The sequence below is a fragment of the Cheilinus undulatus genome, linkage group 5, assembly GCF_018320785.1.
Source record: "Cheilinus undulatus linkage group 5, ASM1832078v1, whole genome shotgun sequence".
In the NCBI taxonomy this organism is placed as follows: domain Eukaryota; kingdom Metazoa; phylum Chordata; class Actinopteri; order Labriformes; family Labridae; genus Cheilinus; species Cheilinus undulatus.
This window is the reverse complement of record NC_054869.1, coordinates 23,830,099-23,857,271: the sequence shown is the minus strand read 5'-3', so window position 1 is coordinate 23,857,271 and position 27,173 is coordinate 23,830,099. Positions and strand designations below refer to the sequence as shown.

The following is a 27,173-nucleotide window of genomic DNA, read 5'->3' as shown; positions in this document are numbered from 1 at the left end:
TAATGGAGCATCTCTTTATAAATACTGATGTTGATAAATAACAATAACAGGAACTCTAATAGAGTTTCATAAATACAGAAGAACAGAGACAGAAGCCACAGTGAACACAGCAGAGAGACAGTAGAGTTTGGGAAAGTCCAGGAGAGTTTGTAAGAGTCCAGTAGAGTCTAACCTGTACAGAACAATGTATGTGTGTGTGGGTGTGTGTGCGTGTTCACAAACTATTCATCACAATTTTAAGTTTTTACTGTTTTACAATAAAATCTGATGTTTACATTAAAATCAGTAGAATTCTCTGAAACAACACAAACTAACGTCTAACGCTCTCACATAAACCTCTGAACCAGATCAACTAAATATTCAAAGCTACGGAAGCCCAGATGGCCAAACGCTCATCACAACCCAGTAGAGCAGGTTCTCCCTTGATGGAGCTGATCACCCTTGTTTCAAGTCCTTGTGCTTAGCTAGGCTAACCCTCTCTGTGTACTATATAAACAGAGATGAAGTGGATCAGACAGAGACTACTTATAAGTCTCAATCTTAACACCAACAGCCTGAATATATTCTTCAGGAAGGTCTGCACTCCAAAAAACAAATGGTTGATATATTTGTCTGATTAAAGTCTGACTTTTTCATCTACACAGACACAGATACAGCCAGAGTAATCTCTATTTACAGATTCCACGTAGAAATGCAGAATCTGTACACAGGAGTCGGGATTTTCAGCACGTGAAGTGTTCTGGTTTCTGTTCGTCGCACATTTGTAGTCCAAGCTGTTGATTAATCACATATCAGCAGGCTTTGGTGTATACAGATATGACAATCTGTGTGGACAACTATAAACAAGCAGAACGTTAGCGGTGCAAATGCAATACCAGCTCTCACCAACAGCATTCCTATAATGATTTATTTGTCAGTGTAAACAGACATCTGCATTATTGAGGCTAACTATCCATTGTAGATCAAGAATTTAAACTTGAGCCACTAATCTGCTTGATGCAAAGGAGAAAGCCAATCAGATTTTCTGACTAGGCCTAACAAAGCTTGACTTTTGACTTTTGTAATTCTGCATTATGATAATTTTACAAATTGCCAGTAAATCCCATTGAAATTGGTTCCTTTTTTGGGCTCATACAGCTGAAGTGAGCCAGAGTGAAACTGCAGTGCAGCTTACATTCTACCAATGCAATTGGCCTTAACAGATGAACTAGTGCCTCTTTGGGATGTTGTGGACAAAGAATTAATGGCGTTTATGATGCAGACGTAAATACCACATGAAAAAGAAAGTCCTGCCAGGAAGTCCTTTCACCTTAATCTCCTACTTCATCAGAATGAAGAAGAAATTCATGTCCAGTCCTAGAGGCAATCATTGCCAAGAGTTCTTAGATTGCAGCCAGAGGAAAGACTAGGGCCATACAAGTCAGATCTAACTCAGGCAGACTAGAACCCTTTACAGCCAGTTCCAATCCATAAAACTAGAGTCCTATACAGTCAGAGTAAGGTTGTCAAAATTGTTGATACTCTTGGATTATGTATTCTAATACGATACTGTCTCCATTACTTTAGTAATTGATAGGATCGAAAAGTATCTAAGCTTAAAAAAAACTACAGATCTTCAGTCATGATTTGAATTAAAAGCTGCCATGAAAGGAAGAGAGAACATGGTTTAATCTGCACAAAGACATTGGCAACATTTTGGTACTGAGAGTTTAAACAGTGCAAAGGAGTTTGCTTGCAATTAGCCATTAATGGATAGCACTTCTATATTTGTTTCTGTGGTGCTGAAACAGTTTTGGATGTTGTTTTCACTTGCATCCTATAGTTTAAAGTTCTGGCATTGCAACAACCCTAAATCTGAGTTAACCCAGCCTTACAAGAGCCATGTACAGCAAGAGTTTATCTAGCCAGACAAGAAGCTAGAGATAACTGAGTCAGACCAGAATCATGTACAGCCAGAGTTATTCCTGATAGACCAGAAGCATTTAGTCAAACTGTACCGGATCCATAATTGACCAGAGTCACTCTAATTTTAACAGAGCCTCACAGAAAAACCAAGGTTCAGATTAGGCCAGTGGGCCAGAGTCATGTGTAGCTAGAGTTGAGCTGGTTAGACCAGTGCCAGATACAGGTGAAATTGGTCCAGGTGTTTTAGAGACGTGCGGTTTGATTGTTGGAAGTATCTGACCCTCATCAGGAAGTTCCAAAAGAAACCAGGATATGATGTCAGAATCTGTAAGCAGCTCAAAAAGGAAACATGCAAAACAAAAAAATAAACTAAGGGGAACCATAGCAACAAGGGCAGAGTCAGGTCAGAGGTCCGAGGTCAGATCCAGCTCTGTAAGAGGTGACGGTTGATTGACAGGTCTGTGGTTACAACTACAGTGTTGATTGGTTGGTTTAAAAAAGGTTGTGGTCAATGAGATAGGCCCGCCTCCTGCTGCCTCTCACACATCATGCAGATAAGCCCCTCCCCCTCCCTGCAGTCAAAGCCAATCAGAACACAGCCAATGTCGACTCAACAGTTGCCAGAGTTACGGAACTCCCCATTTTCTGTGATCTGCAGAGACGACGTGTTGCTTGGAGACAGGCCGTTCCTCTGTGATGTCACAGCGTAGCGCTCCTTCAGTTGAGTCAACGCCGCCATCAGACGACTGTTTGCTGCATCGAGACTTGCAATCCTTTTCTCCTGTGAGACAGATAGGAAGTCAGTTTACTCTAAAAACACCTTTCAAAGCATTCCTCACAGAGCAAAACAAAAAAATACAGTCACAGACAGAAATGAAGAAAACACAGACAGGAAGATGGTCAGGTACCTGTGCTTCTATTATCTTCTGCTTGGAGTCGACAACAGCCTGCATGTCGGAGTGATCCTTCTTCAGCTCCTCCTCTACGGCCATCAACCTACACAAACAGCAGGCCAGACAGGTGTTCAGACAAACAGGTGAACAGTAACAACAGATATAGAAAACAGGTGAGTGATTTGTAATGGCTCCTGATTGGTTGGTCGGTACAGAAGAGAGCTGTTTTTTTTAATGCAGCTGAGTGATTTGAAATTGCATTATTGAGTGTTTTCATGCTGAACACAGCATCAACAGGGCAATACACTAGAAAATTTGCTGGTAAAAACTAACAATTTATGCGCTTAAAAAAATGTCATCACACTTACAAAGCCTCATCATAGCTTTAAAAAGTCAGAAGTACAAATAAACATCTCATGTCAACGTATGAAATGAAAAAAATAAAGTCTGCATTACTTGTAATAAGTAAAAATAAGTAATAACTGAACTCCAGGTGATGTTGAGTGCCCTGAAATTTGTTTCTGTATCAATCCACTGACTTATACTTTTCAATAACCTTTTCTCTGAGTTGCTTGGAGTGTTCTTTTGTCTTCATGGTGTAATGGTACCCAGGAATACTGATGAACCAGTGACTGGGCCTTCCAGACACAGGTGTCTTTATATTACAATCACTTGAGACACATTCACTGCACTCAGGTGATCCCTATTTCACTCTTTGTGAGGGTACCAGCACCAATTGGCAGAAATTCTGATGAATTAGGTCAGCCACTATAAAAGGGGTGAATATTAATGCAAGTACTTATTTACCTTCACCTTCTTCAAAATAGCCAAATTTTATTGACTGTCATTGATTTATAAAATCAGTAAAAGGTTAAACACCCAAGGGATTGAACACTTTTTGTAGGCACTGTAACAGTTTGTTAGAAGTCTGGGAATGAGATGTACTGTCCATGTTGGTGAGTAAACTAATTTCAAGACATCAAGTATATTTTTCTTTCTCCACTGGCTGATAATTCCTTGCATTGACAACAATCCAGGCCTTATTTTTTGCATATCATGTCTTGAAATAAGATGTTTAAATGCCATTTTCAAGTAATTATGGCTTATTTTAAGCGTGGTGAGATATTTGACAACAAGTTATACAGAAAGAATGCTAAATATTAAGATTTTGTAGTGTTAAAGACAAACTGCAACATTAAAATTATGGTACTGATGCAAAGCTGTGTAAAGAGACTTTGGTGCAGCAGGCCAACCTATGGCCTGTGGGCCTAATGCAGCCCCAAAGTCCACTTTCATTGGCCCAAATAAAATCATGAGAAATAAAATGACATATGGCCTTCATTAGAGCATAAAGCTTGTGCTTTACTTAAGTGTTCTTCTTAGTTTTGCCTCTAGGCCATGCTTCTCTGTTAATTCTGTGAACAAACATTCTTGAGGGAAAAATTGGTTGCTGTGCTCTTTCATGAAAAATTGAGATGACAACATAAATGGTGAACAAATTGGCCAGCAAATTAATGATATTTTGATTCCTGTTTCTCCGATGAACGAACACAAAAGGATTTCTGCAAAAGCAGCATGAATCACGCTCATTTACTGAGCTATCTGCTCCATCTCAAGGTCCAATTTACAAAACATATTGTGCTAATCATCTTTGAGCACCAATACTCCTATAAAATTTGGCAGCCTTGGGCAATTTGCTTTTGTTTTGTGTCTGAATGTAGAAATGAGCTATCAGTGCCATCTTGGCAGCCTATGATGGAAAGCTGTGATGTAAGCTGTTTTTTTTTCTTCCAGCATATTCAATCACTAAGTCTATCTTCACATACATTAGATTAGTTCTACTATCTTTGATACACTGAAGGCCTGTTCACAGCTGCCGCTTTTCCACTGGCAGCACCCCCAACCTCTGTTTCAGAGTGCTTCTCACCAAAAGTTAGCTTTTGTCTCTACAATTTCTGTTTAAAATATGCTCTGTAAGCTTTATATTTTCTTTTATTCAGTGAAGCATAACTGGGAAAACATGGCAAAAAGTAAAGAATCCTGTCCTGGCATTAACTGTAGCTGTATGCCTGGAAATTACTTCTTGGAAAGATGAGTCAAATCAATATTTCCCCTGTCACTGTTGACAAAGCTGGTATCAGAAGTCCTGCCCATTCTTGATTTTGACTTGTCAGTGAGAGAGAAGTAACACTGACAAGCATGGTGCTGTTCCAAAAGTTTTACTGTTTTCAACAGTGCAGTAAGCGTGGTGAAAAAAAACAGCTGACACCAAGGGCATTTTAGTCCTCAGAGCACTGAGCACTATAAATGCAGGACTTAATTGGTTTTGTATTGAAAATGAGCACTGCCATTGCTAAAAGTGGATTCATGCCCTCAAAATGAGGTATTTCAAAGTAGCCAAGTCATCCTTACATCATCCTTTCCTTTAAGTGGGTATCAGTACAAAATGTTTGAGCACCCCTGCTTTAGTGGACAAGGCAAATTGTCCTTTTTTTCCCTCAGCTCTCTGACTCTGAATTCCTATCAGCCTCCTCATCTTGTGTTTAGATGTGTGCAGGCTAAGCAGTTAATAACCTCTTGCTATCAATGTCTGTTTCTAAAGAGGTTTGTCTATTCATGCAAATTGTTTTGCAGTAAGTCATCACAGGGCATAGTATGGAAAAGTGTTGGAATAAAAGTAGCTTTTAATAAAGCTCTATCCCATCCTTTGACATATCTGGTGTAAAGACAGGTGTTCAGACCTGCTGATGATGCTATTCATCTGGAGGTCTTTATCATCCTGTAGCCTCCTCAGTCTGCTCTCTGTGTCCTCGAGCCGAGCCTAAAAACACACAGAGACACAGTTTTTATTAAAGTACTCAGTGAAGTTTCATTAGCTTTTGTACAGGTGATTCCCAGTGACTTAGTCGTTTTTCTGTTAAAACTGGAAACAAGCTCATTGCTACTCAAGAACCAATCTGAACTTTCAAGTTTTTTTTTTTTAGTTATCTAATATGGTGGCCTCAACCACTGCCATGAAAACTTCCCTTATAGAGGAAGACAGTGAAGTTTGACATGAAAGTGGCGCAGGACAAGTCACTAAGTAGATGCTACAAGTGTAAACTTGTGTGAACTGTATCTTATTACAGGTGAAGGGGTAGGTTTTACCCACCTGGTACTCCTGCAGCATACGTTGATTCTGCTGATCCTGGACCAGCAGCCGGGCTTCACACTCATCCTGCCTTAGTGCAGCAACTCGCAACTTCTCCTGAAGCAACGCAATCTCCTGCTGGTACTGAACACAAACACAACAGCATAGTCAGAACCTGCACAATTCCAGTAGATCCAGTATACATACTACTATGAGGAGTCTTACTTTTTCTATAAGGGCATCATCATGGCGGTCTTCATCGGCCTCACCGTAGGAAGATGCAGAGTTCATGTTGAGCAGCCAGGCTGCTGTACGGTCCAACGCACAGGGAGAGGGAGCCTGTATGCAAACATGAACAAAACACAAAATCAGAGGTGTCAAGAAACTAAGTACAAATACTTGGTTACCTTACTTAAGTAGAAGTACTGGAGTAATTATTTTTGAGCCTACTTTTTACTTCTACTCCTTACATTTTAAAAAAAGCCTTGTTACTCCCATTTCATTTCAGGTTTTCATTCTGGCTTGTCATCGCTATCCATCGCACCTGTGCACGACACAAATTACGTCACACTCCAGCAAGGAAATAGCAGACGTCTGTAGCCTAGTATGAGGACGTCCGTGGCAGAGACTCAAGAGAACTCAAGCGAAATGTCCCAACCAAGCACCAGCGAGGAGGCTGGTAGAAATAGTCATCATATCTTCCGCTCCATGAAACACATGTTGATGCTCAGTAGTACACATATATGGTTCTTGAATGTATTTGCATTGTACTAAAATGCGTTCATTTTCAATTGGCAAAAATGTGGCTGAAACAGGTGCATCCCAAATTTTTCAACATTAACATTTTAATATAACATTATAGCCAATATGGTCTTTACAAAAATGTTTTTTTGGGGGGGGGGGCAGGTGAGGTAGTGCACTATAGGCCCCTGTGGCGCGGCCTAAGCTTTTGTCCTTAATGGCATTTTTTTCCCCCTTACATTACTTTTACTTTTATACTTTAAGTAGTTTTGAAACCAGTACTTTTACACTTTTACTTGAGTAAAAAGCTTGAGTTGATACAGATAAGTCTTTTTAAACCCTAGTATCTATACTTCTGCCCAAGTAATGAATGTGAATACTTTTGACACCTCTGCACGAAATCACATTAAAAACATAAAATAGTCTTTACCAGCACAGACTGGACTACATGCTAGATTGAGCCCTTTGCCATTTTGGTTGACAAATTACCAGGGTAACAGTCAAGTTACCTTGGCAGCAGATCGTTGTTTCTCAGGACTGTCTCCTTTAGAGGATGAGGACGTCTGTCTGAGTCTGGACTGGCCACTGCTCGGCCAATCAGGACTTGATGACATCATGCTACCTGAAGCAGGTCGAGGTGGGTATGCTGTGCCTCCGGCACCGCTAAGCATGCTAGGAGGAGTTCGACCTCGAGGAGGCCCTGGTGGAGCGGAGGAAGGAGGAGGAGGCTGATCAATGCGTCTCTGAGGGCCTGAAGAGTTCTGACGAGGGGGAGCTGAAGTACCTGAGAGGGGGGATAAACAAAAGTGACATCATTAGATCAAACAGAGACCATTACAGGGACAGTCAAATATGAGTATTAAAGAGTGCTGCTGTGAGGGCATATATAACACAGATATTAGGGGTGTAAATCACCAGTTTCATCACAATACAATAAAATATCGATTCTCAGAACAACGATTCGATATTTGCCGAGGTCACAAAGTCTGACATGATCGATTTAGATTCGATTCGATTTAGACGCCTGCGATCGATATCAGACGATACTGGAACCCATTTACCATAATCTGTTACTTTTCACATAAAGGGAAAAAACACAATATTGATACTCTCTTGGCTGCTAGCCATTACCTGCTATCTGCGCCTAGTGGTGTTGTGACTCGTGGATGGGCATAAACTGTCATAACCAAGCACGTGTGGGAACTTTCAAAATGTAAGTGTAAGGTAAAAATGGCGATTAATATCGATGTTTATACTTTCAATAGATTGGACTGAATCATTGCTCAAACAATTGTTATATCAATCCAGATCGATGACTCGTTACACCCCTAATAGATATCTGTTGTTGCAGAAATAAAAGTTGATCAGATCGAACTGATGCACTGAGTGTGTGGAGACTGTCAGTTGATCAGCCTCAGGAGTATCAGCACCTCCCTCTGGGCTTAAGGAGAACTGATTCTGACCCACTTCAAGTCCTCAAACTTTTGATGTGTGACCTTAAATTCCCTCTATATGCTTCCACTGAGCAGCGTCATTGGTAAATACAAAGGAATGTCATACCACCTGTACGCTGATGACATTCAACTGTAAATATCCTTTAAACCCAGTGAATAAACTTGTTATGTTGCCGGAGTTTGACCACCATTAAGGGTTGGATGAGAGAAAATTATTTTCAGTTAAACACTGATAAAACTGAGATTCTCATCATTGCCTCAGAGAATGTCTCCCCTCATGCTGATAAATGTTTTGGTTCCCTGTCTTCTTTGAAAGAAAATGTAAATCTTGGGGTTATTTTTTGATCATGCAATGCTTTTCGATCAAAATGTTAAATCATAGACCCGGTTTTATTACTTTCATCTAATAAACATCTCAAAATGGAAATCTACTGTGTCTCAAGCAGAGTTGGAAATGCTCATTCATGCTTTTATTTCTTTTGGCTTAAATATTGTAATTCCTCTTTGTACCTGCTTGAATAAATCCTCCCATCACTGTTTATAATTGGTTCAAAATGCTGCAAGGTCTAGCAGGATATCTCACATCTCTCCAATTTTATATTCCTTACATTGGCTTCCAACCAACGTCTGAATTCATTTCAAAATTATTGTTTTTGTTTATAAACCCCCTTATGGGCTGGCACATAAATACATCTAAGACCTGCTCCTCCCACATCCCTAGTGCTTCCTCAGATCTTCTGACCAGGGTTTTCTTGTGGTTCCTCAAGTTCATTTAAAAACAAAAGGGGATCACGCTTTTAAATTTGTGGCACCGACTCTTTGCAACTCTCTTCCACTGCAGTTGAGCTCAGCTATCTTGGGAGACGCTTTCAAAAAGGAGCCTAAGACACAACTTTTCTGATTGGCTTTTGAACATCTAAATCCCTATCTAACTTGGTCATTTCGATTTTTAATGTTGTTTCATATTTTAATAGCCTGACACACCTGTTTCATTTATCTACTGCATGGATATATTTCACATGCATCTGGGAAAGCTCCCATAGAAAGTGTTTGGGAAGGGCAAGACTTCACAAAAAATCCGTCTGTCTGCCACATTCATGACAGGCCAATCAGAACGACAAGCCAAAATGACGTTATACGCATGCGCTTCTCCTTAGTTGGCAGGCTACTAATGCCGTAGTTGTGAATGGCGGAGCTTCTTGATGAGTAAAATTCATGCCAAGGTTGGTCAGGAGACGTGCAAAAACATCTTCTCTGCCAAGACAAGCTTTCAGTTTTACTCTGACGACCTGTTGTAAAAGAAAATGTGGTCCAGTTCCCACTAAACTTCCATTTTCCTACAGCGGCATCCGAGCTAAAAGCTACCACATCAGCAGCCATTGGATACACTGGCAGACCCCACCCGTAACGATCCCAAACCCCTATCGAAGCAGACTGGGAGAGTAGCGAAAACATCTTTTCTGTCATGAAAAGCTTTCGATGTGGCTCTTTGCTCTTGTTATATTAAAGAAATGTTGTCCTGTTGTGACAAAACCGCTGCTGTGCCTAGGTCCAAGCTAATCAATCCACTGGCAGCAATTGTATACTACCCCACACAGTTCAATGAACCACCACCCTGTAACCCTCACAAACTCATGCCAATGCAGGTCAGCAGAAGAGCAAACACATCTTTTCCATCATGAGAAGCTTTTAGTGTTGTTTCTATTCTTTATTTCATACAGAAATGTGGTCCAGTTCTGATCAAACTGCGGCTATGTTGTAGCTACATCCTAGCTAATCACTGCACTGGAGGCAGCCATTGCAAACAGCTAGAATAACTAAACCCTGCCCATAGCTACCATCTTGTTCTCCTCAAATGACGCTGATTGGTCTGAACCATGTTTGGTGCAGCATAAATGTTGCAGACTGGAGCTTGTCAAGATGAATTTGCATAATAGACAGAGAGTCTAGCAAATTCATCTGCTTTGCAAGGTTAATATTTTAATTCTTTGTTGTTGATGATTTGTTGTCATTTTATTTTAACTGTTGTGAAGCACTTCGGGAACTTGTTCTATGAAATTTGCTATACAAATAAAATGTACTTAAGTGCTAAAAGAGATTCTACAGTAACCAAATCTTAAAGACATGAGGCTTAAATCTCACCTGGATGTATTCTAATGCCAAAAAATAAAGAGGTTTTTGCAAAGTCAGAGTCCTTCTTTGTCTGTACTTAAGAACCATTAAACTTCAATTATAAGTTGGGCCTTTTATGTATTTCTGTCTTTAAAACGTACCTTGGCTTATTGAGGACAGGCGCCTGCACAAGACAGCCCTTTAATTACTTTTAAATAGGAGTCTTGCAAAGCAAAGATGGGAAATCTTGATCAGTGTGTAGGAGTCTCTGAGGAGCTGTGTCTGCACTAATATTGAGCTCCAGCTGATAGTTGACCTTATTTCTTTCTTCCTTTTGCATTCTGGACTTTATACCTTCTTAATCAGACAATTGCTTAAGTCCACATCGTTCTTTTAATGTCCTGGTGTTTTGCTTGCTCATTTTTGCTCTGCCAACTGACAGAATGAAGGTCTTACTGTTTACATGACACCAGCATGGTGATCAGCTGGCCCATATGTGATTCACATGGATGGAGTCAAAGATGAAAAACAGTGCCTTACTCATACTTGTCTTACCTGGTAATGTCTCAGTGAGGGACAGAGCTCGTCGGGAGTATTCCTCTCCACTGCTGCTGCTCGACATCGCAGACATCCTCTCCCCTCTCTCCCCTCTTTCCCCCCTTTCTCCACCTCCCAGCCCCACAGACATCTGGGTGAGAAATGCTGGTTTAGTTGCCATGGTGTTCCTTTCTTCTGCATTCCCCTGCGACCCAGCTGAGCCATCAGAGGGCGTGGCATCTGTCTGCGGTCGTGGCGATGTGGTGGTCATGTGATACACAGGGTTCTGGAAGGAGAGAGGAAGGAGCCCTGTCCTGCGTTGCCACTGGCTGTCATCAAGGCCGTCACTCGGAGAAGTGTCCTGCAAGTCAACCAGGGACAGGCTGCGGCTCTCATTAGTCAGGTCTTGCCCCTCCCTCCGGCCTCCGTTGGTCATTTCAAATCCTGCATCATGTTCATTGGGTTCAGAGTAGGATGAGCTTGGAGCTGGGGAGCCCTGAAGGCCTGCAGAAAATGACATCATGAGACAGAGAAAGGTCAGAGTCTGACAAAAAGAAGGAAGACTGAGGTCAGGAGTTAATTTAAAGATAAAGGTCTAAAGTCACCTGATGCTGGCTGCAGACTTGATCCTTTAGTGACAAAAAACAAATCTTTGTTCTCTGGAGTTGGAGAAGGAAGTCTGGTGAAATCTACCATGCTGTGTGAACAGATACAAACGCAGAGTTAATACCATTCCAGGAGAAGTACAGATCCTGTATGTCAGGTATGCCAAAATGGCATTTATCTTGATTCTATAATTATTTTTAAAAGGAATACCGGAAGTAGAAAATCCCGTCCTTGTACTGATGTATTATTTGTTTACAACTTTATGTACATAATGTTTATTACGAGTATAATGAGGTGGCTGTGGGTTAGTGGTATAGTCTTCATGGTGGATGTTGTGATTTTTTTCTCAATGAGGGTTGTTTTTTTTGTCCTTGCAAGCTATTAGTACAAATGATGCTTACCCTCCATCCAGTCCTACGCCGCCCTGCATGCCAATGGAGGGATTACAGGTTGCCAGAGGAGGTGAGAGGGGTGGGGACAGAGGTGGTGGAGACATAGGAGGTGGAGACACAACACGCTGCGGCTCTGGAGATGACACTGACATTCCTCCAGGATGACCCACACCACCGGGGTTAGCCAGAGCCGTCGACACTTCTCTGAGGATTCGAGGAAGAGGACCGAGCTTTGCCAGGCATGACTACAGACGGGCAGATAGGTAGGAGACAGAGACAACTGGTGAAACCCTGCTAGACTTTCATCTGTTTACTTACGGGTACATCTCAAAAAAATTTGAATATCATGAAAAAGTTCAATATTTTTGTCACTCATTTCAGAAAATGAAACCCATATATTATATAGATTCATTACACACAGAGTAAAATATTTCAAGCCTTTATTTCTTGAAATGTTGATGATTATGGCTTACAGATAAAGAAAACACAAAATTCAGTGTCTCAGAAAATTTGAATATTGTGAAAAAGTTTAATATCGGAAAGTCATGGTGTCACACCCTCACAGATAATTAACTCAAAACACCTGCAAAGGTTTCCTGAGCCTTTAAATGTTCTCTCAGTCTGGGTCAGTAGCCTATACAATCATGGGGAGGACTGCAGACTTGACAGATGTCCATAAGACAATGTTGACACCCTCCACAAGGGTAAGCCAGAGTTCACAGAGTGCTGTATCCAAGCATATTCATAGAAAGTTGAGTGGAATGAAAAAGTGTGGTAGGAAAAGGTGCACCAGCATAAGGGATAACTGCAGCCTTGAGAGGATGGTCAAGCAAAATCCATTCAAGAATTTGGGAGAGCTTCACAAGGAGTGGACTGAGACCGGAGTAAGTGCAACAAGAGCCACTACGCACAGACGACTCCGAGACAAGGGCCACAAATGTCGCATTCCTCTTGTCAAGCCACTCCTCAACCAGAGACAACGTCAGAAGCATCTTACCTGGGCTGTGGAGAAAAAGAACTGGACTGTTGTTCAGTGGTCCAATGTCCTCTTTTCAGATGAATGTAACTTTTACATATCATTTAGAAATCAAGGTCCCAGAGTCTGGAGGAAGAGTGGAGAGGCACAGAATCCATGTTGCTTGAAGTTCAGTGTGAAGTTTCTGCAGTCAGTGATGATTTGGGCTGCCATGGCATCTTCTGGTGTTGGTCCACTGTTTTTTCTGACAAGCTTTATGGAGATGCTGATTTCATTTTCCAGCAGAACTTGGCACCTGCCCACACTGCCAAAGGTACCAAAAGCTGGTTCAATGACCATGGTGTTACTGTGCTTGTTTGGCCAGCAAACTGGCCTGACCTGAACCCCATAGAGAGTCTATGGGGTATTGTCAAGAGGAAGATGAGAGACACCAGACCCAACAATGCACATGACCTGAAGGCCGCTATCAAAGCAACCTGGGCTTTCATTATACCTGAGCAGTGCCACAGGCTGCAAGCCTCCATGCAATGCTGCATTGATGCAGTAATTCATGCAAAAGGAGGCCCAACCAAGTATTGAGTGCATAGAAATGAACATACTATTCAGAAGCCTGACATTTCTGTTTAAAATATAATTTCTTTTATTGATCTTATGTAATATTCAAATTTTCTGAGACACTGAATTTTGTGTTTTCATTATCTGTAAGCCATAATCATCAACATTTCAAGAAATAAAGGCTTGAGATATTTCACTCTGTGTAATGAGTCTTAATAACATACGGGTTTCACTTTCTGAAATGAGTGACAAAAAATATTGAACTTTTTCATGATATTCTAATTTTTTGAGATGTACCTATATACACACATAAAATAGTGATTAAACCAGTAATGTGTTAGTGTATCATCTCTTTTCTTACAGTAATCCATACGGAAAAATTATACAGCTACTGCCAGCAGCTTTTTAATTATAAACACTGCAAACGTAGGGAAACTAGCAAGTTATCAGTATTTACTGCCAGGTTCCAAATGGGGTTAAATTAAGTCCCTAAATAATTAATGCAGACTTTTACTGTTCATTATACTGGGGAAAACAGACTCTAGATATCTACCTTCACTGACCCAAAAGCTTTATATGAAGCTATTCAAAAGATTTGATCTGGATAAAACATTTGGATTTGAACCAATTTTAATTCAGTATAAATCTTACTTTTGTCCCAGTCCTTCTGAAAAAATATGTGATCCTTTACTAGTTACAGACTTTGAAAAATTCAGATTATTGTTGCTATCAAGATGACTAAGTACTGCAGAACATTTCCACAGGGTCACCAAATACACCCAAACTGAAATATCTGGGCAGTAAAATAAAATACTTGATACTTCATATCGAAGCTCTTTGGTGAATAACTTGTAGGGACAAAAGTTGTATACTTTCTACAACTATATCATCTACAAAGTCAAAGCAACCATTCAGCAATTCAAGAGCCAACAATATTATAAAAATGTCTAATTTATCTAGACTGTTTTAAAATGTTTTTGTATTACCACTTTGAACATTCTATGATGTTTTTCCCGTGATTTATCCTGAATCCAGATTCAAAGATTTTAACTATATCAACTGGAGGTTTTATCTAAAATTAAAAAGAAATTTTAAAATTTCCCATTTTTTAAAAAATCTTTCTTTCCCTTAAAGAACCTCTTGTCAGAATTTAATTCTGTCCATTAACTACAAGCTGATCAGGTCACAACTGTGCCCTGTACCCTAAAGGACAACTTCTACAGGAGACTAAAATGGTTCAGGTCAGTTGCTCAGGTGTGTTACCTGGTCAAGCTCTGTCAGCAAAGTGTGCAGGCTGGAAAGTTCTCGGCCGAGATCGATATATCCATCGAATCCTGCAGTGTGGTTCAGGCCATCAGGGTTTGAGATCTCCTGTAGGAAGCGCTGCATGCTGCTCCACTGCCGTTCAACAAAGTCATTCATGAACAGCATGTACTCCTCTTTAGTCCCAAACCTGCAACCACAGGTAACACTTACAGGTAACATGCACTGGTAACATACAGAGATACAGCTTGCATGTATGGACATATAGGTGATAAAACCATTCGGGTAATCACATGGAGGTTTACTTCAAAACGTCAAAGCACTTCACCAAAATTAGTCAAGCAAAACTCCTTTATAGCAAAATTCCTCCACTATTTTCAAAGTAAAAGCCTTCAAGCTCATAAACTGCAAAATCCTCCATCTCATACAAAATAAAAGTACCCTAGTCACGACACTGAAAAATGTAACCTCCAACATCTTCACAGTAGAATTTTTTAGTGACTTATCTGTGAAATATCCTCTAGATCCTACAAAATAAAAGCCCTCCAGCACTAACTCAGTAAAAGCTCTATAGCTCTATAGCTGCCAGTCAAGACTTACTTGCTGAAGTTGGCGAGGGTCTGGATGACTTTGGCAATGAGTGTTAAAGTTCTTGCTGACCGTTCATCAGGGTATTCCTGCATCAGGTCAAACAATGAAGGTGACATCACAGCCGGACACAAGAAGCGTAGAAATAAAGAGGCGCTGATGAGGCGTTCACTGATGTCCGGTCTTCCTCTGTTGCCACACTCCTGTCGCCAGGATGCAAACACCTCCTTCAGTTCTCGGGGGAAGACCCTGAAAGTTTAGGAGAAGAGGATAACATATTAATGTAAATACAGAGATGACACATTTTAAATGTAAGTTGTTTGTATTGTTGTGTACCTGAACGAGTCGAGGATCTTGCAGAAGGCTAGCTCACAACACATCCTTAAGTTTGCTTGATGTTCGGCAAGGTCAGAAGTCGCACAACGAGATGGGTCAACCTCACAGTTCTCATCTGATTCATAGAGGGCTTTAATGAACTCGCCTAAACACAAACAAATGTAGAATGCATTTTTTAACATAAAGAACCTCCAATCGTTTTCCTGACTTTTAACAAGCAGCAACTTTCAAGGTTCAAAATACAGCCACTGTAGGTCCTCAAATGTCCAATGAGGCTGGCTTGAAAGCCAAGGGCTCCCCATCAGAGCAAATATTAAAACAGCCATTTTTACAGCAGATGTAAATATGTTTAAATCCTAGTTAAAAAAATGAATTTGGTCTGAATATCTTGTTTCTTTATTGGAAGGGAGATTTTTTTAATAAGTCATCTTTTTGATTTTATCAAGCATTATTCATAGATTGAATACTCAGAGGGGCTAATCAGGCTGACAGGTGGGAGTGTCATAGCTGTTTGCTAGGAATCTAAAGGCTCACCTGCCTCACTCCACCTCTATGCCAAGATCTTGACTAATCACAATCTAAGTTGAAATAGCAAGTTAAATATGGTGACTGCCATCATTGGGCTTTGTAAAGCCCAAAATAAAACAGAAATAAATGAGTGATGTCACTGATACTATGCCATATTCAACACTGTCTGTGGTGTTTTACTGCGTTTGTGTGTTTATTTTTATGATTGACTGTACCAAGAGCATCTTGGAGGTACTTCTGTCCAATCAGCTTTAAATATTCCTCAATGCTCTTTGTTGCCAGTGTGTTCTCTCTGAAGATCAGCTGGTCATTGTCACGACAACGGTCTACCTCTGACATCATCAGGTCTGTCAGGAAGTCCTGCAGAAAAAGTAAATGGTTAGGTGAAATATTATGAGTGGGGACATTTAGACGGAGTTAGTTAAAAACATTGTGGGAATAGTCGCTATAGTTAGTGGGATTTTATGGTCCATAGTAGATCATAGTAGGAGTCAGGTTTATTAAGCAGTCACACTGATGGGTCATGCCAGTCCAAGCAGGTGTAGTAATGATACTAGGAGCTGAGGGTGTGCTTGCTTACCTTGGCCTTTCCAGTGCTGTGCAGGATATGGACGAGTGCAGCAGCAAGCTCTTCTTTCGCTCGCAGGCTGATGGAGGCCTCCAGAGTGTTACAGAGCAGCAGGTAGTTGGAGCTGATATACTCTGCAAACTCCTTGTACTGCTCCATCGGCAGAATGACGATACTCTGATACCGAGCTTTAATACGCACAGTTGGTACCGATGACTTGCCTGGAAGACAGCATTACATGATAACCTGTCATCATAGATAGTTATCTTTCCTGAGGAAACCTGGTGCATCCTGAAACCTGGAATGTTTTTCTTAAAAGTGCTTTATATGAAGTACTTTAGGAGTTTTACTGCATAAAGAACATCAGTAAATCTGCTTCTCTGGGGTCTAGAGACAAACAGACGGTACTTCTGAACATAATCCAGACAAGGGAAAAGCAGCTGATGAAAATGAAAGTACTGATGCTCATCTGTGTTGCCTTAAGTTATTACCAAACAGGCTTAAAGCAGTCAACTGAGAGTTTGCAAACCCACAGTTTTGCCTTTCAGGTTCCTTACAAATTTCCCTATTTTTTGCATGAGTTGATGGGACTTTAGTGAGCCTGAAAAAGAACTGAAGACTCAACTAATAGTGTGAGAAAACGAGATCAGACTGCATATTACTGTATTACTGTAAAGATTCTGACTGAGCAAAGAATGCTTTATAGGAAAGATGAACATACACTGATATGAATTACAACAAAGAACCCAAACACGATTTGTGGAAGAAAAACACATGCTCACATAGCAATTAGGATTCAGGTAAATGGGCTCAAATCAAAGCTATTATAAACTACAAATACCGGTGAATTTGGACTGAGTATTTGCTACTTACTCCTGATGGTGCTTGGTGTGCTCAGTGTGTACCACTTCTCCACCAGTTGTCTGCCTGTCACTGTTGCAACAGGTATGTTGACCAGCCCCACATAGCTGCTCTTGTCCTTCTTCCTCTTCCTGTCGGTGTCTTTGTAAAGATGGAGAGTGATGGCATTGATGGACGGCAGGCTGCTGAAGTCAAAACGCTCTCCCCAAAAGATGTTGTCAGTCTTCAGCTTACATGACGTCCGAGCGTAAAGACTGTCATCCAGACACAGCTCACAGAAGTACCTGAAATAAAAATGTTACACAATGTTGTCTAGGCACAGAAACCAGCTGCATGTTGGGATATTTTACACTGAAGCAGGCACAGCAGCACCACATAAGCATGTTCTTAGACTAAAGTGGGAAACAACTTGGAATTGATAACATGATGGATGATCGACCATAGGACTTGATACCCTTCATTTCCAACAACAATTTGTAATAAGGACTTGTCAGACCACAGCATACTTGTCTGCTTTAGGTCAGTCCATCTCAAATTAGCTCAACTTCAGAGATGTCAGTAGTAAGGTTGTCAAAAAATGATACTTTGTTACTTTTTGGATACCATGTTTTTAAAATAATACAATGCCAAAACAGATCTAGGATCAGATTTTTCAAGCCAGGGCTGCAAAGATGAATGATAGAGAAAGAGATCAGCTGATCCTCTATCTGCTGCAGTGCCGCTGCAGAGTCACATAACTGGGTTCAAAGGCTCAAGCAGAAGGTTGAAACACTTATCAACAAGATGCAAGTTAATATGATATGACAAGTTTGACTCCAGCAATGTAAGCGGAGAAAGAAAACAGTAATTTTTTGTGGCAATATTTGCAAATCAAGCCTGGCTGGGGGTTAATACTCTGAGACCGAGGGGGTTGGTGGACTTAGGATGGGCTCTGTGTTGTAAAGGTAAATTCATTCACCACCACAGGATTATATTTCAGGAGCTAAGCACTTATGTGGTTAAGGCAAGATTTCAAAAACTTCACGGTAAATAAGTGATCAATAGACAATCATAAGCTGCCTTGTGGTTCACTACTGTTTTATTATTTGGAACTTCTGTTTTTTTTTTGGCTGACCACTGAGGTTAGCCCTACAGATGACTGAGTGAGGGAATCCTACTCTATGAGCCATAGCATACAGATTCGGTAATGGCTGCCTCCACTGTGGTAACTACAGCCATACATACAGAGTTGTGCTATGGGCAGGGTTTTCTTGTGCTGAAAGCCCTCCAGTGGCTGAAAAAAAAACCCCAAAACATTCGAGAAATTAATCATCCAGTGAATCGATGATTAAAATCATTTGTTGCAGCCCTACTAAAAAATATAGTTTTATGTCAAGCATTATGTAAAATTTTTGCTATTTGAGAACAACAAAAGGATTTAGTCAAACAGTTATTGGAAACACAAATAACATGCAGTTAAATCAATCATGGGTCAATATGCATAATGTTTCTAATTTCAAAGCCAAAGTGGTACTGAAAAAAGAGCAATTTGAGAGCTGAAAGTGCCAGCTCTTCTTGTTGAACTGAACCATATGATCTGGATCTCTGAATTACAGTCCTTCCATTCTCAACCCACAGACATTAGGGACAGAACAATTACACCCCAACAAAAAGTAACTCTGCCAGAACACACAGTTCAGTCAGGCTTTTCAACGGACATCCTAGGTAGATGCGGTAAGCCCTATCCTAGGTTTTAACCTAGTCTTTTTATGAATCCATTTATGAATCCATCTACTCTATTCTTTGAATTATTTAAATATTTATATTAAATATTTATTAAAATAATCATGTGCTTTACTGTAGTGTTTCCTAAGGAAATAACACGAGAAAAAGTAAGTTATTAATATTATTATAAAACCAAAAAGCTTTTTTGAATAGGTGAATATCAACTACTGAAGTGCTTGTATGTATTCTGTTACTTCTCCTGTATCTGCACTGTGGGTTACAAATTAAAACAAACAAAAAAAGATCCTTCTTCTTAGCCATTTTTTGCCATAAAAAAAGTATCAAATATTACATTTTTTTAATGGTTTGCTATCGAAGTTCAAAATTTTGGCATAGTGACACCCTGAGTCAGCGGCTTTTCTAGATGTTGTTGATATATGGCTTTGCTCTTTATGGTGAAGTCTTAACTTATATTTGTAGATGCAGTGAAATACGGTTTTACTGAAAATGGTTTTCTGAAGGTTTGTTTAACCCATGTTGTAGTATCTATCTCAGAATACAGTCATATTCAATGCAGCACTGCCAGAGGGATTGAAGGTCAGGGGTATCATGTTATTTTTCAACCTCGTGAAATCTCTAAACCCCTTGCAACTTAGAAACGTTTGCATGCATGCACTCTATCACAAAATGGAGAATCTTTCCCAGTTCGAGCATTTAATATCTATTTATTCTGTTTTTATTTGCATTTTATGCAACATCCCAACTTTTCTTGAATAGAAACTTGTATTTATGAAGAAATTTTTTTTTGTTATGAACATAGACTGTAGAAAGAATTGGACAAACCCCATGTGACGTCAGTCGTTTGCTTACAATAGGTGGAGTAAAACAGCTTTTGAAGCCAATCCGTGGATGCTTCCATATTGAAATCGCAGTCTCAACCAAACTTTGGATCAACCTAATGACCCACCCACTTAGTGCGACTTCCTGTCAGCCTGCTAGCTAGCATTCCGGTTGACAGGAACGGAGCCTCTGCCTGCCGAGCTATCTGTCAATCAAATGAGATGCGCCAATCATCGTGAAGTGAGGTTTATCCTAAATATAATCCAAACGATCGTGGTACAAAAAAATTCACCCCCCATACAGTGGGAGAACAATAAGACACCAGCTAATGAGACACGTTTGGTGTTTTGAACCAGGCTGTAAACCAGTTTATTTTGTGTATCAAAACCGGCTGTTTAACATGTGTGCAGACGGAACTTCTGGTTTTCCTGCAGCCAGCCTCAAGTGGACAGTTGCGGTATAGCAATTTTTTGCACTTCCGCATTGGCTTCATTTTTTAGGACTGGAAGTTGCCGCTTGGTTATGAAGTAGTTTTGTTGTTGTTGCAAGTCTTATTTTGACATTGCACATCTGCACAGTATTGCACCCCTGACTTCATCATGGTGGAATAATGAAGAGGGCAGCTGTTTTTTTGGTGTCGTGCCCCTCAGCTTCGAATAAAGCACAACATGATTTTATACAACTGGTACTGAGAATATTGCACAGTGAAGCAGGTTCCAAGTAGCACCACTCAGCTCTATAACTAAGACTGATGCATAGCATATATTTAAAGTATAGCAACCTCTACTTCTACATGCAGAACTTCTGCAGTTAGGCTGTTTTTGGTACATCCTACCTTTACATGTATAAATAATGTACATGTATGAATAATGTACAGTGAAGCAGGTTTTTGTAGGCCCACACCCTTCCCCTTACCTCTAAGTATTAGAATATCTTAAAGCTAAGCATAGTTTGCGCTATGTTTCCTCACATGAGCATGATGAAATAATGTACTGTGAAGCAGATTTTTTGGTGTTGCACCCCCAGATCTCCCTGTTAAAATGTACGGTGAAGCAGATTTCAGATGTAGCATACCAAACCCCTAAATCTCAAATAATATACAGTAGGCAGGTTTGTGGTGTGGGGCCTTTACCGTTTCTTTGCTGGCAGGTCTTTTGCCTCGATCACCCACACTGTCAGCACATTCTCCAGCCTCCTGCTGTTGTCCTTATTGGGATGAACTGCTCGCCTCAAGTTCTCCATCCATTTATCTCTTTCTGCTGCTGATCGACACGAGAAACACTTTGTTCCTGTCGTAGTTGTAACCTAGAAGGCATGGGGTCAGCTGTCATTAGCACAGTAAACACCAGTAAGGTCAAGTGTTTTTGTGCATGTGAGCGTATGTCACCTCAAAGCAGTAGTCCTGTCCCAGGAGGGAGGAGTGAACTGGTTTAATGATCACTGATTGGTCCATCCTGAGCTCCAGAGATGAAACACAGCCGGCGCTTAGTAAGGACTCCTGGCTACCACAGCGCAGCCGCCGCATCACACACCTGAAACAGGAGTTAAAGGACACTGTGAATGTTTTTGTGCAGAGCTGATGTTCATGATGTCAGCAGATCAACAAAAACCCAACAATCAAGCTAACAGAAGCTCCCGATCAGCTTCTGATTAGTCATTAACAGATGATCTCTTTAAACAGATTTGACATATAGATGTAGAATTGCGGGTGTCAAAGCATTCTGGTTTTGTTTGTAGTCTGAGTAGGATTGACCACTGGCATTCCAGCAGCGCTGGCTCCTTGCCATGAGGAGAGCAAAGAAGGGGAACCCAACTGACTGTAATGCAATACAAGAACCCATCTGGTATCACTGGTCAACAATCACATGGAAGAGGAAGTCTTGGCCCTGAAAGTCTTTCACTTACATCTATAGTTAGATATGACAGATGATAGCCACAGGATCCTGAGGTTGACTGACAGAGGAGGGATTAAAGAGCTGTTTCTTTCCTGTTGTCTCTCTAGTTTTTTTCTTTCAGCTTATCTGAAACTACAACCAACACCAACTGATCACAAGTTTCATATCTGATTTTGGTCAGTAATGAATAGATTAGCTTTATCGTCTGTTTGTTTTGAGTTAGGAATTTTAAGGGGATCTCAGCCTTCTTTTGTGTGAAAGATACAGGCCAAAAAATGTGTTTTACTAACCATGTTGGAGACTACAGGGCCTTTTAGCACCCATCATGTACACAACACCAAGAGACCAACCAGAAATTCAATACTGAGGTAGTGTGTGTTCCAGTTGATTGTAATCAAATGCTATCTTTTTGTAGATGGGACAAAGCCAGACTAGATGCTGAGTCAGTATCAATGGAAGTTGTCAACATGAGGCTACACGCTGATTTAAAACACTTGTTTTCACGACAGCCTTTATATGTAACAAAAAGACTTGTTTGAAGCCAAAGGCTTTTTGCTCCGATGGACATTCTTGCAGCTGCAGTTTTTAGCACTTCTGCATTGGCTTCATTTTTCATCAACAGAGGTTGCCACATGGAAGCAAAACATGAAGCAAAGCAGAAGTTAAGCTGGCCACAACAGCAACAACCTTTCACTGTTACCATAAAGCGTTGAGCAACAGCCAATCATAAGTGTTAGTTTTATTATTTCCATTCTGTTCTCCCACAAAAAATGGAAATACTTTTCTCTTAACTGGCATTGAGGGGCAACAGAGCCCAGTTTGACAACAATATAAATAAAGTTAAGGTGCCAAAGCTTATTATAGCAGCTTCAACAAGGACGTTATCTGTTAAAGTGATACAGATACTGGGCAGATATGAGATGTGAGAGGGGTATTGGAAACCAATCTTTCCCCTTCTAAAAGGCCTGTGTCTGACTAACGCGTCAGCCTTGAGGCACCATGAATAAAACCTGGCCGGAAAATCATCCCTTTTTCTTCATCTACAGCTGGCAGCTGTTACTTTAGCATTGCAGCCCCTGGACATCAGAGGAAAAGACATAAATTGTTTTCTTTACAGAACAAATTTAAATTTTACAAATCATCTGTGAATGAAGCTTTTAAGTCGTGTTTTGGATACTATTCATTTACGCCTCTAACCTGTGAACAATCCAGTCTAACACAAGCCCATGATAATACCCTGCAACAACAAGTGTTTGTATAGCCACGATGAAGCTAGTCACTATCACCTTTTAGAAACCACTGTGTCTCCTCGACACAAACTGAAAAACAAAACAATGACACTAATGAAGCAAGATTCAGATGACACTTTATGGTGGCAATTATATCAAACCATAAAGCTACTCGAGCAGACTGATTTCGGGGGTTTGGGATCCCCCTTTGTCTTGTCAGTTTTCGCCTTATGGGACTTGCTAACTATCACATATTGTGTTGAAGTGTTGTGACAGAATTGTTCCACCAGTTGACGCCCCTCGACCTGAGTTCATTATTCAGTCCAGTACCAGTGCTCTATCCAGAGTGAATTTCTTCTCTGTATTACTATTAAGAATGAAGACTAAAAATGTAAAAAATGAAAGCTTCAAAGATGTAGTCCACTGCTCATTTCAGCTTAAGGCTAGAGGCTCCAGGCTACATGGCTTGCTAACTAGCATATCACACTAAAATATCACACAACTGGTGCTTTGTTGAAAATTTGGGCAGTACATTTTTTACAAGAAAGATGGATTTGTGGAATAAAAGGGACAAATGTACTCAGCTTAAAACCTTCAATTTTGGGGGAGCTGTGCCCAACTGGGCACCCCATATGCATAGGATGTTGTGGCTCCTTTCTCCCATGCCATTCCTTACTCTCTCTCCTCGGGTTGTGACTCTAAAAACCCAATTGTAAGTCCAACAGAGTAAGTGTGATGGCAAATCCATTGGTAAATGTAATGTATTTCTAATTGAACAGCAAAATAGAAATCCACATCCAGGTGTTGTCTGAAAGGTGCCCAGACCATCTTGTTTGCAGACAAGCATCTTCAAGGGGTTTAACTCCTTCAGTTCTTCTTATGAGCAAATTTTAGTGTTGACAGGTTTCAGATGAGCCTAAACTAACTGAAGCAAACAGACTGTAAAGCTCCGTTAGAGTGCTGAGTATTCAGAAGGATAAAAAGAAGGTACCTTATGTTCTGCATGATGTGCAGAGATCCCAGTGTTTGCAGAATGCTAAAGAAACTAGGGCTGTATAACTACATACTATGGATGAAGTTGCAAGAAAATAATGTCTCTGATGTAATATAGATCACCCACATACACTTTAATTATTCAGTTCATTTTTGCATGTCGATGACAGCTGGTCATTGACGTAGAATACTGCACTGATAGCAGAATATTGAATGATGTGAATGATTTGGTTTTTGATTATGGTTGTTGCCGGACAACCAGAGCAGTTGGCAGCAAGAAAGATGCATTGAGTTATATCTTGGACTTGTAGTGTTTTTTCACAATTAAGTTGACAACATATGTTGAAACCTATAAAAACAACAGAGATGGATGGTCCAGGAACCCTCTGAGAAAAAGAATGGGAAATTTCCATCAAGAAAAACCCAAAAAAGAAAAAGGAAGACCTCAGTCTCAACTACAACTCCTAGCTAGCTTAAAAGCTAACAACAACTGCCAATAACTGCCATGGAACACTGCCTGATCAACAGGAGACTACTGAATGCTACCTATTGAGGTAGCACTGGGCGGTGCGTACGAACGCAGCGGCCCAGTGCTCCATCCCTAGCAGCAAAACAAAGCCCTACACTTACACCAGAGCTTACAGCATGCCCCCGGAGTTTACATCTTTCCCGACAGAGATTATCCGGAGAACGGAGCGCCCGGAGACTGAAAGGGGGAGGACGCGGAGCAGCACGACAACTACAGCCATTGGGGAGGAGGCAGAGTGTGCTTTGTGCGAGAAGACGGATGCAGGGCAAACAAGCCAGGCTGAGGCTAGGCTAAGAGAGGCCCCATACAAATCTGTCGTACCGAGCTTCTTTCTCCTGGGTGCCCACTCCCTCGCAGGCAGGATGGATGATGTGAGGCTGCGGATTTCTAACCTCCGCTTGGACGACTGCTACAGAGGAGACTGCCAAACGTAATTTCGTTGTGTTTTTACAATGCAATAACAGTAAACGACTATCTATCTATCTATCTATCTATCTATCTATCTATCTATCTATCTATCTATTTTTGAAAGAATAAACATCTTTAAAGTCAGTATCTTTTCCTGGTATTTTTTAACATAAAAGGTGATCAAACCACGATTAAAGCCCTGTCCTTTTATGTGTTTTTTTCTTAGTACATAACTGGTGTTGAGGCAACATTCCTAGAAAAAAATCACAAGCGGCATCCATTACCCAGACTTGGGCGGTCTGCCAGTGAGAGAAGGGTTCAAACTTTGTTTGAGAGTTTACATCCAAGATGGCCATTCAAACAGAATCCACTTTTCCATAGCCTACTCAAGATTCCTTTCATACGCCTCGCTATTTGTGTAAAAGGTACAGACAGAATTTAAAGGTAGTTTCACTTGGCCACTGAGTCGGCAGTAGAAGTAATAACAGAGTCATAACAGATGTGAAATGGCATCTGGGTAAATGTGAGAGCCCTCAGTCAAGAATAGCAGCATGCTTGTGAGAGCAAACCTTGCTCTATTTGTTTACACCTCACGCCTCTTTCTCCTCTGCAATGCTGAGAAAATTCAAACAGTGCACACTAATATGATTTGCTGTTTGAACAACTTAGAAGACCAAAGGCATCGTGATATTAGAATTGCTCAGAAACAAGGGCAATAGAAAAAATCCTAAATTAAAGATGATTCAACTCAAAAACAGCTGAAAGTCTTAAGAAAAAGATTATAATTAAATGTTTAGATGAAAACAAGCAGTCAGATGTTGCTGAGGACTTCTTGGGATCTTTTTAAGATCAATGTCCAGAACTTAGATTCAAGTAAACCTTAGAAGCTGCCGTGGAGTATCCACTCTCATGAAAGACAATTCCACTTCAAACAGTGACTACATCCTTCCGGTTCTATTCAACCCCTCCCCTTCAACATAGTTTAAAAAACAAGAGGAAGCAGTAACTCAGTACCTAGAAATACTCTTCCTAATTACTGATACAAAGTCGCAGCCCACTGTCAGCTGGTGGGGTGTGCTTACATACCTGTTTTGTTTACATCAGAAATTGTTTTTAACAGCCTTCCGGTTGCAAATAAAACTGCCGATGTTCATGCTAATTATATCAGTGGCGAAAAACACCAACCCAGCAGCTAGTCCTTAAATCTTCTTTTTTTACTGTTCATATTTTTACGTTTACAGCGGGGGAAGCAACAGCTCGGAAGGTCCTAAAACTTAGCTGACCTCTGAGTCTGTGACATCACAGAAAGGGAGGAGCCAAAGAAAAACCCAACTATCCACTTTGGACAAAAATTAACAAAGGATATGTTGTGTCTTTAAACCTAATATTCCAAAATTTTAACAACCTGTGTGATTATGCAAACAAAAAATAAGGTGGGCAGACAAATAAATCAATAAGGGCTCCACGGGGGTGTTGTTATAGGGGTGGTCAGCTGTGACCTCTGACCTCTGAAGACACTCACACGTCTGGACAATCCTGACATGAAAAAGGATGATCCTCCGCCGTTGTTCTGTGAGCTCGTTATCTCTCCTCTTTATCTTAAGGAGCTGCTTAACATTAGCTGCTTACTGAGCTTATTCTTCAGGGATGTCTGCGTGTGTGACTGCGAGTGTGTATGCAGTAGCTTAACCTTGTTTAGCTTAACATGTTGGCTAACAGCGTGTGCCTTGCCTAGCCACATGCTAACGTACCAGGCTAGCTGTGTGCAGACTGAAGCCAGGCTAGCACAGACAGACAGAAACGCAGCATGCATGGTCATGCAAATCAGGTAGAAGACGCCACTGTGCCCCCCCTCCCAAAATACATGCACATGCATGCACACGCACAAAAACACACAGCAGATTCACTGCAGCACATTCATCCATTCAGACAAACAGAGGACAAAGGCTGTTAATGCGTGCAGAGGATCAGTGCAGATACTCACCGAGCATCCTGTGAATGCTGAGGAGGAGGAGAGGGGGAGGAGGGGGGGTTATGGATTCATGTTCTCCTTCAGCAGCGAGCAGGGGTAGCAGGAGGAGAAAGGAAGAAAGATGGAGAACCTGCTGATCCTGACGCTGTTTGGTTGAA

At 40.8% G+C, this 27,173-nt stretch overlaps 1 protein-coding gene across 1 annotated transcript; it reads right to left on the bottom strand.

Moving 5' to 3' along the window:
• Positions 1–7: 7 nt before the first annotated feature.
• LOC121510227 (disabled homolog 2-interacting protein-like) lies at positions 8–27,173 on the bottom strand. The gene is made up of 18 exons (XM_041788188.1): positions 27,028–27,173; positions 21,377–21,521; positions 21,122–21,294; positions 17,458–17,729; positions 16,597–16,805; positions 16,232–16,376; positions 15,489–15,633; positions 15,165–15,401; positions 14,565–14,754; positions 11,780–12,015; positions 11,378–11,469; positions 10,791–11,276; positions 7,179–7,453; positions 6,154–6,267; positions 5,950–6,072; positions 5,540–5,619; positions 2,814–2,901; positions 8–2,686 (listed from the first exon to the last, which is right to left on the bottom strand). The coding sequence occupies exons 2-18, from the start codon at positions 21,512–21,514 to the stop codon at positions 2,516–2,518; spliced, it is 3,174 nt and encodes a 1,057-aa protein (XP_041644122.1). The 5' UTR covers positions 21,515–21,521; positions 27,028–27,173; the 3' UTR covers positions 8–2,515.

What these genes read in the sequence shown, in the direction of transcription:
- LOC121510227 (XM_041788188.1), bottom strand. Translation starts at nt 21,514, where the DNA reads ATGCGGCGGCTGCGCTGTGGTAGCCAGGAGTCCTTACTAAGCGCCGGC. An exon ending in CACACCAAGCACCATCAGGA is followed by an intron (nt 16,806 to 17,457) that starts GTAAGTAGCAAA and finishes GCTGTCTTCCAG; the next exon opens with GCAAGTCATCGGTACCAACT. An exon ending in AAGATCCTCGACTCGTTCAG is followed by an intron (nt 15,402 to 15,488) that starts GTACACAACAAT and finishes CTAAACTTTCAG; the next exon opens with GGTCTTCCCCCGAGAACTGA.